This window comes from Danaus plexippus (genome assembly GCF_018135715.1).
Source record: "Danaus plexippus chromosome 16 unlocalized genomic scaffold, MEX_DaPlex mxdp_23, whole genome shotgun sequence".
In the NCBI taxonomy this organism is placed as follows: Eukaryota; Metazoa; Arthropoda; class Insecta; order Lepidoptera; family Nymphalidae; genus Danaus; species Danaus plexippus.
Genome location: NW_026869851.1, coordinates 1,111,679 through 1,132,294, shown reverse-complemented (window position 1 = coordinate 1,132,294; position 20,616 = coordinate 1,111,679). Strand labels below are relative to the sequence as shown.

At 28.4% G+C, this 20,616-nt stretch overlaps 1 protein-coding gene and 1 long non-coding RNA gene across 2 annotated transcripts in view; one reads left to right on the top strand and one right to left on the bottom strand.

The window, feature by feature from the left end:
* The first annotated feature begins 6,828 nt into the window (after positions 1-6,828).
* Positions 6,829-20,616, top strand: part of LOC116771907 (thrombospondin type-1 domain-containing protein 4-like) — a 30,105-nt gene continuing 16,317 nt past the window's right edge. Inside the window, exons 1-6 of the mRNA XM_032663904.2 lie at positions 6,829-6,887; positions 10,468-10,531; positions 10,782-10,888; positions 14,990-15,098; positions 15,993-16,095; positions 16,182-16,312. Coding sequence (XP_032519795.2) covers positions 6,844-6,887; positions 10,468-10,531; positions 10,782-10,888; positions 14,990-15,098; positions 15,993-16,095; positions 16,182-16,312 — 558 coding nt within the window. The 5' untranslated portion in view covers positions 6,829-6,843. The remainder of the gene's footprint in view (positions 6,888-10,467; positions 10,532-10,781; positions 10,889-14,989; positions 15,099-15,992; positions 16,096-16,181; positions 16,313-20,616) is intronic.
* Positions 11,306-12,467, bottom strand: LOC133320241 (uncharacterized). The gene is made up of 3 exons (XR_009753671.1): positions 12,422-12,467; positions 11,491-11,580; positions 11,306-11,420 (listed from the first exon to the last, which is right to left on the bottom strand). It is a non-coding gene; the product is annotated as an uncharacterized LOC133320241 (long non-coding RNA).

The following is a 20,616-nucleotide window of genomic DNA, read 5'->3' as shown; positions in this document are numbered from 1 at the left end:
TTCATTTAATATTTCCAACGCACGCGTAGGTTTGTTTAATGATAAAGTTGTATAATAATTCCATTTCACTGTTATAAATGTATTAATTAGCGTTCGGTCGTTTGATTAAATTTTAATATATCAAATAACAAATTAGTTAGTCTTAAAACTTTTATAGCTCATATAATTTTTTCTAAATTTGTCCGAAGATAAACAAATACATCACGTATCTCGCTGCTGTAATATCGAATGACTTAAATTTAATGAATCGAGATTTTTCCAAGTGAAATTTATAACATAGGTTTGCGTGGGCTTTGTTGGTTTGGGTCAAATGTGTCATTCAGCATGAGATATGTAAGACTGAGCTATTGAAAGACAGCTGATAATAATCTATAGTTAAATGTCAATCGGCCACCGGCACAGCTAATGGAGATAAAATCTTTATCTCGCAGGAGCATGTTTTGTACTCTGATTCAATTACGTCTAACGGCTTTTTAATATCTTACTCACTGAAAGTTAAGCTTGATTAGGAGAAAATAATAGGTACATCTAATTAAATTACAGCTTCCGGGATACAGAACTGACGTTTAAAGAACCATCACAATATGATAGTTGTCCTGATGGCAATGATTATATTAGCTCAAGTTAATGACTGTGTAAATTACTGAATAAGTGACAAGCATAGAATAGATTTCAATTGTATTGTATTGTATTGTTTATTGAATACTTTGAAAAATCTATGAATTTGAGGATCAGAATATCAAAATTTATAAAGGCATATAGAATCCCCTCTAAATAAAAGAATAAATGTCTTCTTTTATATATATGTATGTATATATGGAGAGAGAGGGGGGATATTATGTTTTATTAAAACTAACGAGGCGATTTATTGAAATTAAAGTTAAAATAACTATAAGTCCTTCATATAATTTTAATCATTTTATCAAACAATATCAACTTATAATTTATTTCTAAGCAGTTAGTTTTTTTTCTAGAACGTTCATGCAACACTAAAAATTGTAATTAAAATTTAAAAAAACTCTCAGGTTATGCGTTTATCTGAAATGCAGGTCAAATAAAACTGGTTTTCTTAATTATATCGAAAACTATTTGGTCCGTGAGAACTTTAAAAGTTTACTACAATAAATAAGATAATTGCATTACATCACAATAGAGCTGTTTTGTCCATGATAAGTGTTGTAAAGATGTCTTGAATCGATCTGCTTAAAACATTACTATTCGAATTTCGAACTATCTCAATAGATATTACGATGATACATAACAAGCTGATTTGAATCATATTGCAATGTAATAAATTATTAATTTGCCTGACAAAGCATTGTAACGTAACAGAAAGGAAATTTATGATTATTACGTAAGAAATTCCAAGCATTTTGACATTTATAAAAAAAAGTACCTTAAATGATAAATGAATTATGTAGCCATATACAAAAGTCGTATATATTTAATTAACTTAATTTGTTGTAATTCTATTCATTGTGATATAAAAATGTTGTTTATTCTCCAAGAGTTATAAGTCTACACAATAAGTTCAATAAGAACTTAAACGAATTGTGTCTAATATCGTGATGTAAGCTTTAGTAATTGTTGCTGTCTGATATTCTTTCAACTACCTCTTATAATATGATGTTAAGAACACGTCGCTGATAAGATTAGAATATTAATAAGATCTGCTTACAGATAATAATGTCTCAATCTATATCATAGGTGAAAGTTTTAAATATCTTTTACGGATATCATTATCATATTATTTCAAAAATATACCTGCATATATTTTTGTATTTATTATAAATATTTTATTATTCACTTTTAAGTTACCGCGATGTTATAATTAAGTTTGAATTTACCGAGAGTATTTTATATCATAATGAGATAATCATTGTGAGTGGATGTTGCCATAATCAAATATAAAATTCTGTAGTGGGGTATACTTTTTCGCTATGTCTATTCGTTTCTATGTTTTATTGTGTATCTGTGTGGTGTCATTGACTCTGAAATCACGGGTGTCCGACGTTATATCATTACGTTCAATACGTCTGATCGTCGTCGCTTGACCTCTCAACTATCAAGTAGACATCTATCTATTTAACATTCGCTTCAATTATTTTCATGTTTCAGCCTTGAATTGCAAATGAGCCGCGAATTTATGATAATTCAAAAATTTTATAATTATATTTTATTTATATTTATAACATTTCCAATATTATTTACTTTTTATCAATTACCTGGTTATATAAAATAATCGGGAAAATAAAGTTAGCGGTTTAAAATTGTTAGTGTAAGTTAACGAAGAAATGTAAACTTTAATGAGATATATGAAGTTCATTAAGCCTGTATTATATAGATATTGGATAACTAAGCTGTAAACAGGTTCTATATAAAATTGTTAGTCTAGTAGTTTGCGATTTGGTCCTGTAGGGGGCGTCCTATAGTATAATTAATGTTCTATACGTTCAGCACTCACTGATAATATCAGTTATATTATAGTAATCAGTGTATTATGAATCTCGTTAACTATAATGAGAATCGATTTCGCTTAAACCTTTATATAGTCGTAAATTGATATAAATATTCTCTGCACGGTATGAACTATAAAGTTTCTTAAGAGTTGATATTGACGTCAGTGGCGCAAATATTAACCGGGCGTTATGGATTTTCACAGACGATTTTGTTACAAGTCATATCCAAAACCCCTGATGGTATATAACAAGACTGACAGACAGATTCATCTCGTCTGGACGTCGTTCCTGTTCATTTGGATCGACTGAAACGTCGCGTTAAATCTAAAAAAAATAATAATTCGGTTAATGTATTCGAAATTAATAGCTTCATTTAAACGTTTATTTTAGATGCTTTTTTCTTAATTGCTCACGAGGACTTCCATATTAACTTTATTTATAAACTTATCTAATGATATTAAATATATGCTTAAATATATGCTTATGCTTAGCAGTGGGCTTCCGATAGGCTGATGATGATGATGATGATGAATGATATTAAATAATTTTCATAATTTTTTTATTTTTATTTTGATAAACATATTTTGCTGTACTGTAAGTTTAATTGTAAGTTTGGAACAAATTTAATTCTCATAGATTTGATATTTATTTTTATATAAGATAATTGTATGTACATTATCATTATTGAACCTTAAAATTTTTATCGTCATTTGTTTTCTGAAGAAAATATATTATATAATTCACAAACAACACTAACAAAGGAATACTTAAATAAAACTATGGTTTCCAGCAACTTAATCATGTTTTGTGTAAAGTAATTTAAATTTCAGGAAAAAAGTTATTATAAAAATTAATCTCATAGAAGATCTCATATATTATATAGTTTAAAGGATACTTTGTTTTATAAAATTCCTTTGTCTTAAATAACATAGTGATAATTTATGCTTAACTGTTAATGTTTTACTTCATTATTGACAAAGTAACAAATTAAAATGGCTAGACTCTTTTGTTACATTAAACGTTACGTTACAGTAAACTGAAAAGTGTTTGTTTAATTACATATCACTTATTAAGATTTAACTTTATTTTGTTGTTACGAGGCACATGAAGAATTATTCTTAATTATTCTTAGAAACTAATCAAATGTCTCTTTTGACATCTTAGTTAAACAAAGTTACTTAATAACTAAACTTTAAAAAAACGACTAAGGTAATTTTCGGTTCAGAAAGTGTAATTTTTACCGAAGGGTGGCACAAAAATAGCTTCTAATTAACGTGATTTAAGAGTATGTTTTTCTGTCGGTATGTTTGATTATGGTTATCTTAATACATATGAACTACCGAGGTAGAAAGTGCAACACGACACTCATGACAAAATTGCCAAGAGTTCAGCCTGCGGTTTCATTTTTACCTAAACCGCGGACACGTCACTAGCTTTAAGCACTTGCAAATGATATGTGGTTTATAATCTGTTAAATTTAGAAAGTTAGGAATTATGTAATAGAAAATTATATTAAAATTCTAATACAACGCTATTATACTTAAAGTATTTGCCGAGTGGTTCCGTATCACCGATGGTAAACAAATAATTTTACGTTACACTATGAAATGTTGGAAGCTGCGGTGACGACGTCAATGATAGCTTGTAACTGTACATTCAAACATACATTGAATTAGTAGCACAAGTGCAAGTTAGGGTACTATTATCGTGATTAGCTTCTCTAGGTTACTAACCTCTGACCTTATTGTTTAATGATACATTTACCACAACATCCAAATTGGATTAATGAGAACTATCCAAATAAGTCATTTAAAAAAGCTATACATTTTCATTACTAATAATATTTCAACTCAAGTGTCATTCCTATTAGACGAGTGTTTAAGCATTAATTAAAAAACATACAGGACTACATCAAGGAGGGCTTTCTCTTCAATTGTGTACATTTAAATACCTTCTCATTAGTCGCGCTTAATATGACATATGGTTCTAATTTCAAATGGGAATCAATACGGACGAAAACGATATACAAAACGGCATTAAATTAAAAATTTCTCTAATTTAAGTGATAGATATGATATTTTTTTATGTATCCCCATATTAACATATCTAGTATGGGTTTAGCAAATAGTTTTATATCTAATCGTAATAATTTTCATCATTTGCTATAAAACTAATGGAACAAAGTGAAAACATCTATGAACTATAAATTTTATCGAACAACTTTATGAGGTAAAAAATGTGTAAGACCACCTTTATTGATGGAAGTATGGCGTTGGAATACACTAAATATATTTTGAATTTAATTACTAGTACGATCTTATAGAAATTAATTTGAATAATACTATTATAATTTGATTAAATTTGAATTGAGAAATATCTATGAAATTGTTAATAATACACAGTTCTGGAATTCAAATCTTTTTGTTGCAGACTGTTTTATTGGTATCAATGTATGTTACAAACAATTGAATGACGAATGAGGTTTTTACGCTCTCCCAGACCTATTGATTCCCAATAATTACCTACTTACAATACATTGCGAGTCAATCTGTTCGCATTATGTCGTATTTAAATAAATTTTAAATGTTCCATGTAAATTAATTGTTCACGCTATGAATTTAATATTAAACTTTAAATATCAAAAAGTACGTGTTTAATAAAAATTACAAAAATCAAATATGTTTTTACTGTATACCAACTCCTAACGTAGTAATTTTTATTTTAACGTTTCGCGAACACATAAAATATTTCAGTGATATGCTTAAAACCAAATCATATATTACACGTGACATTAATATTTATTTAATAGAAAATTAATTTCAACAGGAAATAATAACAACTTGAAATAAAATAATCTTAGTTATTATGAAGGCCAACAGAAGATTTAAATTAATTGAGTGTATTTAAAACATGTGACTTTTTCTCCTACGCCTATACCTAAATCCCATGTTTTTTTTTCCATAGTAATCCACTGAAATCATGGGAGCGAACGATGTCCAGTCCAGTCGTCTAAAGGCACCATAACAACACAGTACCCCATACGGTGAACCTTTGTAAAAAGAATGTGTTAGAAATAAATACAACATAGTGCTGTCCAGGTACGTTGTTTATCTATTAATTGTATAGATAAAATTAACATAGTATATATATTAATTTCACTATATAAATGTACTTTTGGAACGTAGATTAAAAATATATGAAAATTTGAGTCCCGGTTTTTTCATTTTTAGACGAAGAGTTGAGATTGTATCTGTGATTTAAAAATAATCTTAAAAAACTCATTTCATCTATAAGATAAATAGTGTACTTTTTATACAATATCACTATATGTTTTTCTATCAAAAATTTTATTTAAAATTTACAAAATACAGCTAAAAATATTAATGAAAGAAAAAAAATATGTGACAATATTATTTAAATCAAGATAAAAGTATTGAGAAATCATACAACCGTCAATCGTTTTTTTTTATAAAAATACAATATATTTGATTAAACATCCTGAAAATTGTGTAAATTTTTTTATAGAATTAAAAAAAAATCTATATATTTAATACATATATTCAGTATGTCTGTATTGTTATCGTCCTATCAGATAACGTATCCAGAACAGCGGTGATGCGTGTCGGAAAGGTTTCGTAATATTTACGTTTCATAGTGATAATGTTCGAAACACGAGAATTGACTTACTATACTGAAGTCCTTACTCAATGTTGGATGAGCAAAACATATTATTATTTTACTGTGAATATATTTTTGTTATTAAAAAGAAAGATAGATAGAAGAATAGAATGTGATATAATGTTCTAAAATTTAAATGCCATAAATTAACCTTTGTCATTCTTTATACATACAACTGTAACTTAATCTACGTTCTACTAAGTTTTAGTTCAGTTAATCAGAAAACCAGGTAGAATAAAATATAGGTATATGTAGGCAAAGCAACTAGTTGCTCGATCTAATAAAAATAATACGTTTTACAATTAATATAATGCTAAAAGTTTAATATCGAAACGATCATTCATCTTTGATTACTTTTTATCTGAGTCTTAACTAAGTCTCCGCAGTTCATACAATATTTCATCCATACGGATTCAATTCAAATTTAAACTTTGAGATATTATAATTAAAACCATGACAGAAATATATGTAAGCATTAATTATTTAAAATTGTTTCAGATTGTAGCTGACATAAAAACTGGAGCATTTGATGTCATCAGCTTTGTATCGTCAACTGTGAAGTGACGTGAATGATCGTAGAAATGATTGAACTCGTTTGTTTTGACACGAATCAATTAATAAATACATAATAAAATAGAAGCTTCGGAATATAGAATGGACATATATAAATAATGTTAGGTTTAATGGATTTTTAAAGTGCAGGAAAATGGACAGGAGGAGACATATTGATTGGAGGAAAGCTTTTTTTTGGTATGGAATTTATATTATTTGTGTCTTATTAAATAAATATTTCAAAACTCTCTATAAATTATTCGACGGTAAGCACATTGAAAAGTTTCAAGCGGTTGTAGGGAAAAGTGAGAGTTAGTGTTTATGTAAAATATTGTATGTAATTTTAAGTTACTGTGAATTTACGACGCAATAACATGAGGGCACCCGTAAATAGAAACAGTACTTTTACCTGGATAATGTCTTTAACAATTACTAGATTTTATTCGGGTTTTTTGATACCAATCCCTGAATTCTGAGCCAAAAATATGTTTATTATTCTCCAAGAATTAAAGATGCGTTTATAAAAAAAAAATTAAAATTATTTGAGCGATTTTAAAGTTATAAATGTACATAAATATAAAATATTTTTTGTACGAATATAATATAATATAGACATTTTATTGCTAAATTTATCTGTTAAGAATATGTCTGTCTTATTTGAAAACTTAGTTGATACGAATAAATATAGCGGTTGTATAAAAATCAACATTCCGAAGAGAAAACGTCCCTGTTTAAAATATTACTATAATAGAAACAATTTCATTCAATCAAATTTTATCATTGTTTTGTTTTATTCAAAGACAATAAATCTGTTTGTAGAGGCGTTGTGCCTCAACAATACAGCCCTTTACGTTCGACAAATATTTTTACGCTTCAGAACGGTAAACTTTTTCTAACGAGACTCCTTGGAGAGTAAAAGTAAACAGAAATTATATTTCAATTCATACAGCACGTGCTTGAGGATTATAAAAATAAGAGGCGAGCCGTCCGTGTGAATGTATTTAAAGTAACGGTAACGGACCAAATGAACGATTGAATTTATATTTATTTAAATAATTATAAACATTTTATTTGTCAACGTTTTTAAATCAGATCTTAGGCGGCTAAAGACAAGCTGTTGATTCAATGACAAATAAAAGAAAGATGATTTTTTCATATTCTAAGGTGATTGAATTTTAAACATATTTATTTTTAATTTATCCTTGATTATATATAAATATAATTCCGTCTAAACATTAAGGAAAAAAGAAATATTTTTAAAGTGATATCCTTTCGTATTTAATACAGGTAAGATTTTAAATTGTCTTATTTAACAGTTCGATTGTAATAAATACATTTCAAATTAACTTTACTTTGGGCAAAATGTGAAAAAGAGGTTATATAGTTTTGAAATTAATTATATAGTGGATTAAGATCAAACAAAGTATATATATTTTTTAAAACCCTCTTTTTAATTCATGATAATAGTGGCATTACACTTCTTTAAGACGTTATTTATATTTACGTAAAAAGATATAAAGTATTTATTCAGATAGTTGTGTTTTTAATTGCTCTCCTTGTAAGAAACTTAAAATTGCCCGTATTAAATTTACCAAGTCCGCAAGGAAAGCGTAAATCCAATTACCGCTGGCTTGTTTAGGGACTTTACATTTCCAACAAACACTTCACTTAAATAATCAATGTAATCCCTATTATTTTATATAATTATTTTTTCTTTTATTGTAAACAATTCTTTTTTCAAAATTTTATGTACGCTAGTGAAAATTTTGACAGAAGATTATACAGATTATACAGAAATTTATAATCGTTGTTATCCAACAAAGAATTGGACGGGAATAAATTTAACATATTAATTTAATATTGCATCTGTGTAATATATCAAACAAATTTAAAACAAAATTTATCGTAGCCTGTATGTGGGAATAAGGATAACTCATTCTCGCTCGTTATAGTATCACATTAAGTAATTCAGAACGTCCATAAAGATAATAATAAATGTGCGTAAATTGTATCAAGGGCGAGTGACATAAAAATAACGGCATTCGGCACTCAATAAACCACTTAAGATGTTCATTAGTTGTTGAACAAAGTCGTTGGTTCGGTTTTAATGCGTATCGGGTGCATTCGAACCTTGTCCAAAATATATCGTTTAAAATTATCAGTCAATGGAGCTGGGATTGCGCAACTTGGGAACGCTTAGGTTATTTCAATAGGGCTATAGTTGGTACAATATATTATTTTAATTTATTACTTATCTTTATGTTTTGATTATTATATGTAAACTATGGAATATGGATATTGTTTATGAAGCAAATTTAATTATTTTAAAATACTGCTTTTAAGCATTCGTTGATTGCTTTATTCTCTAGTAATATCTTATTATATTTTGTCAACAGTTTATTTATGAAGGAATTTTTTTACTTTTTATTAAGACTTTCCAAATATTACATATATGTATATTGATAATGTACTGACTTTTAATACTTTTATAATATAAAAATCTTTACTAAATTATTGATAAGTATGTGACGTTAATGTGGACTACCCACACGCTAGATTATCTAAAGGAAGCAGTCGAGAAAGCAAGTAAATTGGAAAGACAAAGTAAAACATTCCCATCTTACCTCACCCACGGAGCCAACAGTGTCTTAACCCTAGTTTGGGCATAGAATATACCATATCCGTGTAACTGCGTGAGTTCCGTTAGGCTTTAAATTTAATTTTTCAATAAATATTAACTAAAAATGTTATTTGCCTTTTATATTATATTAAAGGTATTTTTTTATTATAATATTTCTTTTTAAGGCATACCAAGTATAAATGAATATAATTTAAATTATATTTATTAGGAAATTTAAATATTTTTTTGCTTTTTGTCATGAAAAAATTAAACAAAAGCCACGTTTAATTAAAAAAAAAACTTATGAAGGAGTTTAAATTTTCATGTAATATTAGTTTCAGATTTATCAAATTGTGAATCTCAAAATGGTTGAATATACTATAATAAATAAGCGAAGCGTTTTTTTTCTTCGTACATGAGGAAACTCAAGTGAAGCATGTACGTACACTCTCCTAAGTGGTTAAGTATCTTTACGATATCAGAGTGAGCAGTAAATTACCTGCCCCTCCAGTTAGACTGACAAATTGTTTGTAGATTCGATAAATAGACATGATCGTTTTAACTGAGAAGATAATTTGAAGGGAAATCACGTTTCGTGAGTTGTAGTCTATGCCATATGGCTTAATTGATATCAAACAAGATATCTTATACATTGTTAAAAGTTAATACAAAGTAAGGCGTATTCATAAAGTAATTTAAATTTTATGTCAGCGGTTGAACTGAAGTCATACAAACCGACATTTTAAATATCATTATTATACTACATTGTACGTTGTATGGCTAACGATCTCACTCGTAATAAATCTGCAATGGCTCTGATCATTTGCTTTTATGTGACAAGTTAACGCGATTTACAGGTCTGTAAGTGTGTCCCACTTTTAAGACCATGTTAACCGAACTAATAACCAATAGTTTTATAATTAATTCTTCGATTAGATTGATTTTTAAACTCCAGTCTATGCATGGACTGTTTGTTTTAAAACGATAGTTTGTTCTGTGGTGTAACAGGATTTTGTATGTATGCTTGAAAATATCAAACGTCTTTCTGGTTACATCTTTTGGACATAACATTTCCTCAGACATTTAGTCATGTCAAATATTGTTATAACGATAGATTAATGTGCTTCCTTGATTTTGTATACATATCTTTGTTCGTAGGATAGTACCACTGGTCCAGATTGCAATGTTAACGTCAGCAACAAACGTTACTGATAGTAGTCAGGTCAGTATTTTGCTGTTAATTTTCTATTTAAAAATATAATAGAAACCTAAGTGTATCTGTACATTGTAAGAAAATAATAAAATTATTATTTAAGTCTTGCAAAATGATTTATAACAGTTGATTTGCTGATAATTTGTTTATATTACAAAGTAAATATAACGTTAGATTTAAAAAGAAATATACAATTATTGTTACTATTAGATCTAAATCTTTATCGACTTGAATAAAACTAAGATATAATTAATTACAGAATGAAGACGTGACGTCATATGCTTGGAGTGCTTGGAGTTCTTGGAGCGCGTGTTCTCGGACCTGTGGAGGTGGTGTTGCGATGCAGAAAAGACAGTGCTTGTCCAGGTCAGTCAAAGACCCCTTAGAAGTCGGCTTACAGATGCTTTTCTGGTCGGTTTAAAGGGGAAGTCCTAATGAAGATTATAGTACAGTTATGGCTGTAAAACGATCAGCAAGTAATAGAGAATAAAATTTATTTTTTTCTTCAGTCTCTTTCATAATAGCCCCCCGAAATGTTGGTATGAAATTGGTACATTTTTGACAAATTTACAATATATCTAGATTAGTTAGTCCTTGTATAGAATCTGCGATATACGTACAGAACTAAATCTGAATAATATAAAAAAGTCAAAACAATGGGAGAACAAATACGGCATAAAAGTGTGAAAAGATGGGAAAAGGAAAGGTGAATTGGGTGGTTGAGCAGAAAGAAAGTTTGAAATTAAATCTAGCTTCTCCTGGATCTTCTGTAAAATCTTAGTACCTACATCTTTGGCTGAGCAAGATAATATCTAGTAGTTGACCATGGCTAGGTTTCTCAAACTTGAGTTGCTTGACTAGTTTAATCACTCTGTCACGAGTGTTGTTCCCGTTATTCCTAAAAAATGTAAAACTATCAAAACTACTTACGTAATGCTATTTAGATGTCGATAACATTTGGTACTCACTTAATACTGTGTGCACATAGCAATAAAACAAAAATGAAGTTTCCCTTGTTGAGGCGGTGTTAAATCGCTTGAGGCGGATCAAAACAAAATCTGTAAACAGCGTTACATACCCATTACGGTAATTTTCTTTAACGGGTTACACCTTCGAAATGGTGATAACCATCTACAGATAGCTTCTAAGGTGCTGACATTATAAGGCTGTATTTACACTCACTCAAAGGCTTTTCCAATTTTATCATCAGTCGTTTTTGTTAACTTTACCAATATTTTTTTGGTTAACCAATTTCCGCCAAACAATTTGAAAAATAAAATTAATCATTTAAAAATTGGTGTCCACTTAACATTCGATAACTTTTGAATCATGTTTTTTTTTTAGTATAAATATTTTTTGGGATAAATTAATTTTTAATTGTGAATGAATTATTATAAAAGATTTTTTATAATGACATGACATGACATGACACGGCCTTATGACAAGTTTATTAACACGTTGTTTAAGCATCGAATCGCATTAATTGTAACTTATTATTAGTTATAAAATTAATGGCAGTGTATACCAACTTCATGATTTGGGCGGTATTCGTTTCAGCTTTGTATAGTTAAGTTGTAATTTATACAAATACTATCAATTCTACTGCCGTTAAATTAATAACTGGAAAGATAAATGAGAAGGTTAAGTTAATGTAAAAAGTAAAAGATCGAGTAACATAATTCCGAAATTTATAAAAATTCATACTATTAAGTTTAAATACAAGTTGTAAAACCTTTAAATTTTACTTTATATTAAAAAATCGTTCATAATATTTCACAAACCGTAATAACAGGTCGAAGGTTTAAATATTTTACCCTTCAATATATAAATGGATCTGAAACTTTATTACCACAAATTAAGTGGTATTATTGTGTAGATTATAATACAAAATAAAATTACCTTTAAGTAATACACGAGATATTGCATTAGCATCAAGTTTTTCGCCTTATTGAGTTTATGGATGAGGGTAATAACGAGTTTTGCTTTTATAGTGATTGACAACACATGAAGATAATGAGCTCTCGATTAGTGTTCAATTTGTTACAATTGTTTATATTATCTCTACAGTATATTACCGCACCAGGTGGCTTGAAGACGATTCTAGAAGTTTCTAGAAGTTTCAGCTCTGTTAATTGTGACTTCGTCGACGCGACATCGTCTGATTTTATTATTTTGAGTTTCTCTTTGGACCAAATATTATATTATATCAGATTATTTATTAGAACGAGTTCTTTTAAAATCAAAATAATTTTATTCGTATACATAAAAATTGTAACAGCGATGGAAATTTTGAGCATATTATTGTCGTTTTAATTACTGTATGATGTAAAAGGCTTTTTTTTTTTTTGTCATACACAACCTTATTCAAATTATACTCAAATTGCATCGAATAAGATGCTTTAATATGTGCTTATATTATTTCAGGTCAAGTGATGGTTTTAATTTTTTTTTATATATGTTAGAACTCTATATAACAGCTCTATTAATTCTCGATTCAAACACGGCTTAATTGTGACGCCTTTAATCTCGTTATACTTGATGAGGTGTCAATGGAGATTGTAAGAAGCAAAACTCTAATATCTTCCAGATACATAATTGCTAATGGGTAACATCTCTCAGCATAATATTATATATATCGTATAGCTTACAATACCAACAATATGTACAAATAAATCAAGAGGTAACACTAAACGAACGATTATTCTCAGCAGATCCTTCTCAGGATATATCTAAACTGGTTTTTAAATATTTTTATTCACAAATAAAATTATATAACACTTGTAACATAAGTTGAACAAATGCGTTATATCCTTTGAATATTGCTGTAATCCAAGGTAATATATTTATACAGCAGTTAATTTTATCTTTATAAATATACGAAGTGATTTGTACAGGAGTTACTGTTATTTTGCGAGTCAAGTCTATTTAAGTACAAATGAATGCTCCATCGGGTGTAACGGTAAAGGATATATAAGGCAATCATTAGACAAAACAATGTCAGTCTTAATTAATTAAGGGCCTTAATTCAAACCGATAATATGTCTTGACACGTAAACATAGAGTACAAATTTTAATATTAATTGATTATAATATATTTATCAGTTTAACAGATAAAGTAGATATCAGTTAGAGATGTTATATTTAAATATTAATCTGGCAGCTAAAAAAAAAGTTTAAATTTAAAGTTTTTTTTTTGCTTTTTTCGTTCTTTTTTTTAATATAAAGCTACTTATTCATTCGTTGTCAACTCCGTGATATAGCGTTTGCTCCCAATTAATTATCGCAAGATATAAATTATTAAGATCACCTCAAGGTATAAATTCCATCATTAGGCACCATACTGCTGATAGCCAGGCCGGACAAATTAGAGGTACCGTCATTTGTCATGGGCCCCATACCGACGGGAGGCACTTTTCATGGAGCGCGTAATAGCAGAATGATATATGAAGAAGCAAGACGAGATACTGAGATTTGAATCATTATCTCTATATACGGATCTATATCCAACGGATATTTAATGAAGACAGTGGTAGTCTTGGCAATATATCTTAAAGTAATTGAGTATTGATTTTAAATAAAAAAAACAAATCACTGGCTTGAATCCTATCGCGTAGCGATGAATTATATTATTATGTATATTTTAATTATTCTTCTTATTGTATATTTGAAATGTTTGAAAGTATTCGTAAATAGATTGTAAAAAAAAATTATAATATTAAATTGTGAAAATGAGAGAAACTAACTAAATATTGTTTTATAATTAATGATGTCTAAGTATATAACATTGTCATGAGTAGAATTTTTACGAAAATAAAACCAGTGTTATTTGTCCTACATATCAACAAATGTATCAGAATATGCATATGTTTTCACGAGCAAAGTATTTGAAATACCATACTCGCTTACGAAATACTGTTTATAAAGCAAAGTCAGACTTTCATTACTAATGAATTAGTTATAGCAGCGTTAACTTAGCCAACAGTCAATAATTTAACAGTTCCAATATTATTTGAAAATAAATTCAATCAATATTTTTAATTATATTAGTTGTAACACGACCGTAATCAAATCTCTTATCAACAATTGGATTAACTGGTGTAGTGATTTGTATGCGTCGTTAATGCTGGCAGGACTTTGTGCGTTGCCGCTGAGCGTTTGGCCTTAGTACCTATAATTAAGGTGAGATTTATTTGATATCACTTTTTTGATTTATAGATCAAGTTGAAAATAGTTACTGGGATCTTGTCGGTGGATATTATTTTAGAAGAATTACGTTTTAGTTTACGTGAGAAACAGTTTGATAATAATAAAAAGAAAATATGATATCAATGTCAAATTTTTTAAATGTATGAATTTTAGAAATTAAATTTTTTATATAAAAATCGTTTAATAGGCTTATTATAATAATTTATTGTTATATATAATTGTAATTAGAATCCGGGAACCACTAATGTACGTTTGTTTCAGATCAAGTAATCCATCAAATAACTCTGAAACTATTTCCATGATTCGGGTGGCGAGACATGTCCAGGACTGTCTCGGTCCGTCTAGAAGATATCACGAATGCAACACAAAGGTAAACGTTTTATAACATATTAAAAAAAAGCTATTATAATTGCACTACATTTATTTTATATTTATCTTTCATTTAAGAATGAAGTCTTCAAAAAGATTACTCTAATAAAATAAAACTAATATTTTCGGATTTACTACGCGTTTTTTAAATATTTTACACTACATACTCCCGACGTTTCGATTACTTCGCAGCAAGCGTGATCATGGGTAGTCGAGATGAAAATATACATACCTACATAAATACTCGCAAAAGTTTTAGATCTCATTGTAACGCTTATTGTTAATATATTTTATTTCAATTCTTCTAACAAATACATCTTACCTTATTTCTAGTAAACTTTTGTTTATATGTTATAGCACCATAGACTTTCTTATCAGATTTCAATTCTTTTAATGACAAAGTACTTTTTTAGTAAAAAATAATAATCAAATCTCCTGCTTACAACAATAACAACGAAACCGGAATCTAAAATTAATATTCAAATATATTAAAGAGGTAATATGTAAATTACGAAATATCCAGAGGCATTAAATTAGCTTTAAAATGCGTGTAACTTTGAATATAAGTGGACTGATCAAAGGATTGATTTTGATTGAGTTAGTATTGAGAACTAATTGGCTATAAATTTATGAAATCTGTTCGAGCGTAAATGTTTCCTTGATTAGTATTGTTCGGTTCTTAGTTATGGTCAATAAAATTGGTATTAGCTGTTAAATAAATCATTTCTCATTCCTTAATGTAAACTTTGATACGTTCCTCGTCTTACATTTATAAGTCATGGTAATAACTTGCTTTGATTCTCACACAACAGTCAACACCTTATGATTATATAAAATAACTTACTTTGTTTATGTAATTATGGATTATGATTTTTAATTATTAAATTGTCTGTAGCCATGTCCAGGAGAAGATAAAGACATGCGAGCTGTTCAGTGCTCCAGTTATGACAAGAGACCATTTCGAGGAAGATTCTACACTTGGATCCCATACATCGATGGTGAGATTTCTCTTAAAAAAACATAGTTAATTTTAATAGATGTTATAAATAATTTTACGATTACATTGACATGTCCATACACTCAGGTGATTCACCCTGTATTTTAAACTGTCGCCCCACTGGACAACAATTCTATGCATCGCTCTCCCTAGTTCGGGACGGCACACCCTGTACGAAGCCAGGGTACAGAGCTATTTGTGTACAGGGGACTTGTAAGGTAAGGTCATAGTTTTACTACATTTACCGGTGTAATAAATGAAAGATTATTGTTGTAAGAATATTATGATATCTAAATATATGATTGAAATTTGGAAGGACCTAGAATTTTATCTTTATAAGGATCAAGAATTAATTGATGGATGGATAAAGTATAGGATGATATGTAGGTAGAAAACAATTTCCAAATTTGATATTTTAAATACCTACTGGCGATGTTATATATTTAATTTCTTTTTTGTATAATTTGGACTAAATATTGTCACACACATTTACCTTCTAAGGCGATCTTTTAGCCAAATGAATTTAAATGCAGAATCATTGCAGAATATTGAGTTCGAAATAGGAACGTGTAAGGAGAATGCTAGATTCAGAACGTGTCAGAGGAAATTGTTGCAGTTTACGGACCGGAAATAGAAATGTCAAACTCCTCGCAACTGAATTGTAAAAGCTATTCAGTTCATCATTGATTACCTATGAAACGTTCGATGTGAGCCATTTTCAACATAAAACAAAAGTATTGCGTTGCTTATTCATATTTAGGTTCATTTTTCAAGTAATATTTTCTCACTGAATTTTTTATTCTAGTTTTCATGATGTGCAAAAAAAATATGTTTCAAATACATACATGAAAGAAAGTATCCCAGTTTTAAAATCTTATTAAGAAATTTAATCATGCGATAATATCACAAAAAGTTATTAGAGCTTTCCTTGCAATTCTCTGCGGAGCAGGTTGCATAGTAAAATAATTTTTTATGTTAAAATATATTCAGTTCATTATCTCATGTCTCATCTCACACTAATCTTCATTTCCTTTTCATATAAAGGCTTGTAATCCGAAGTTAAAACCTTGCCCACTATCAAGCTTACGATCTCAATGCATGAAGCGCGTCTTGTGCCTACCGTTAACTTGAACGTTTAAACTAAAAAGGTTTTTTGAATTAGAGGATTTAGTTTCAGCTTAGTTGCTGGGATACATATTTTAAGATTTTTGCTATTACAATAAATATGTATAGAATTATGTGCCAATAAAAAAGTAAAATTCAAATCTCATATATACGAAAAGTATACATTTTTATAACTAAATATAGGTATTTTTATCTTGTATCAATTGTAATTTTAAATCGATAATAATGTATTCTCGTCTTATTTCTTGTTCAAAAGAGATACTTATCTGCTTTTATCTATCAATTACTTTTAGCCTTTGTTTCTATGTTGGGGGTAATTTTCTTGTCTACGGATTTTTAACACACTTTTTTTTTGCTTATATGGTACGAAGAAATTTTCTGTATTAAATATAAATTATTAATTCCAATAGTGTGAAATCTTTGTACTGTTAGCAAAAGATTTTTTTTACATAATATATTTTCATAGCCTGTGTGAAATATTAAAAAAATCACACCGTCATTTCGTGTGACAAAATCCGAAACGTCTGTGCCTAATCTAAGTTGGCATCGTCACGATGGATACGGAAGTTGAATAGTTTTTCATTCATAAAAATTCGCACATTACACTATTAACGTAGTTTATTGAATGGGAAACGGGTAGAGCTTAGATTAAAGGTAAACTTAGTTTAAACATACATGTAGGTAAAATGTATTATTACAAAAACATTAGTGAATCCAAAAATCATACTTATTTTTTTAACCACAATCCAGATGTTTCATTAGTGAGTATTGATGTGAGAAGCGAGGTTAAGATTATTAACCTTATGTACGTGACATTCCCGTTATTGCCATTTCGTTGTTTAAGTAATTTATTACTTCATTCTTAATAACGTTTATGTGGTTCCGAGAAAACTTCGCACATGCATTAATAGACTGTCAGTTAATAGATTCATTATATCGAACAGCAGATGGTATAATAGAATATGAGATTTTATAAACAATACCATTATACAGGACGTATGCGTTTGTTATACAACAAGGGGATTCAAATACAAACCTTTTCAAGACCATTAGTATATATTTTATGAAATATTTTTGATTAGAAGTTTGAAAGATATACCTCAAACATATTTAGAATTTAATTGCTTAATTTCAGATGTACATGATTAGTTTCAATCACATCGTAATGAAAATACAAATCGTTTATTTTTATAAACCTTTGCCTTTGCCTTAGGATTTGGTTTCGGGGAGAACCAAAATTGTGTGTTCATAAAAAAAGATATATTGTAACCAATCGGCCGCGTCACCTGTAATCTGTGTTACGTAAATTTAAACTATATACTCGTCGTTTTTTGCGTGAATTACACTGAATTTCATTATAAATTGTAATCCATACGGGATTATTCATGAGCTTGATTGTTGTTAAATCTTCTTTTTTTTTTAATAAATAGCGTTTGTGTACTAAACATCACATACTAAATTTAATGTATGATCAATATTGGAGTCCTGGTTTATCGGTAGTAAAGTTTATTATTAAATCAATTTTTAAAAGTGTATTTTTTTGTTTTTAATTACATTTAGTAAAATCTAATACATTCATTGATACTGTTAGTATGTACTTGTATTCGGAATACCTAAAGTCGTATTCTAAATATTATATTATAATTAAATTATTTTCTGTCACTCTACTTCTATTTATATCTACCTCTATCTCTATCTACAACTAAATAATAGTTTTACAGCTTTCGTCCACCTTTTTTTGACTTTGAATACATTTTTAATGCAATTTTTGCTTAATTTACTCTAATTAAATAACTGTCAGTTATTTGACAGTTGTCTGTCAGTTGTTTACACAACGTCAATATCGTTTACAAAGATTGCATAATTATATATTAGTGTTATTTTTCATTCATTTATTGTTTTCGTAGGAATCTTCAAGTTTATGATGGAAAACCATGGAGTAAGCATTAAGAACGAATCATAGCCCTTACCTTGTTCCATGACCGGAAAGATAAGTTTGTCATATTATGACAACTATTGAGTTCGTCTAGTCTTGTCTAACTAGTCTCAAATAAATACTGAATTGGTATATAATGAGCTTTGAACTTTGTTTTTTTTGTTACTGTAATGTAATTTCTGTTTGATAGCAAGTTATTTTCATTCTCGAACTATTTATTATATTAACTTCATTGCATCATGGGCCTTTGTTTTTAAGCTAACACTAAATGTGTATGAAATGTTATTTATTAAACTTTTTTTTCGTTCAATATGTAAGTAAATATTTTTTGTCTCAAAATATATTAGCTGATGTGTTGTGGTTATATGCATATCATTGTTGTTGGTACGATTTATCACGCGGTTGGTTTCCAGTTTCACTTGTAAAAGACTAGTATCAAAGAAAAATTCAATAACCACCTACAATATTCGTTATAATATAGTTGGGCTTGTTTCAATTGTTTACTTACTTAAAACGGGAAAATTTTCAATGTACTGAGAAATTTGAAATTAATTATATCGTATATATTCATATAGACAACATTAGTTTTAAATAAATTCAAATGTTTAAATAATACATTTATTATACAATAATTAAATAATTTAACTTCCTTTTTTATAGTTATTGTACCCACTACGTGTTCAACTAGTGTTTTATAAATGTAACATTAAAGACTTTATAAAAGACATATACATCAAACTGTATCCCAAATAATCTAAAACGTCAAAAACTATATAATTCCATTTTTAAAATTTACGTATCTGTGTAATGTTATAAGCGTGCGAACGACACCGCTGTAGCAATTGCGATTAATTTACCCTATCATTGTTCTACCGCGAAATTAATATTCGCTATCAAAATCTATTGATCGGCCGATACTAAAATATATGATTTATTCGTTAGTTTTAATGGACATGACAGTTATTGCATGAAGACGACCGCCGACTGTCCGTTTGGTGCAGAGATATTTTTTTTATTATATAGCGTCTATTCGTCTTGACCTTACTTAAACGTCAAGTAAAAGAAATTTAAAATTGTAACGTACTGAATGCCTTAATCCATAATTTTGTCTAAGTTAAAATTAAATTTATTATGAAATTGTTTAACAAAATATTTTCTTTTATATTTTTGTCATCAGTAAGGAAACTTATTACCTCTGTTTCGGAAGTAATCATAAACGCGGTAACATAAACAAACTGGGAAGACGAAAAATTAAAACCCTTTTATTTCCTGAATTATTTCCTATTTTACTGCCAATCTAATTTTTTGGAAAATTCCTTGATACCTAATTTACCTACAGCAGTTTCTAAAATAAGAACAAGATTTTTAACGGTATTTTAAACCTTAATACATTTTTTTACATATTACGTTCGGAAATATATACTAAAATTCTACACACATAGACTATAAAGACAATGTTAT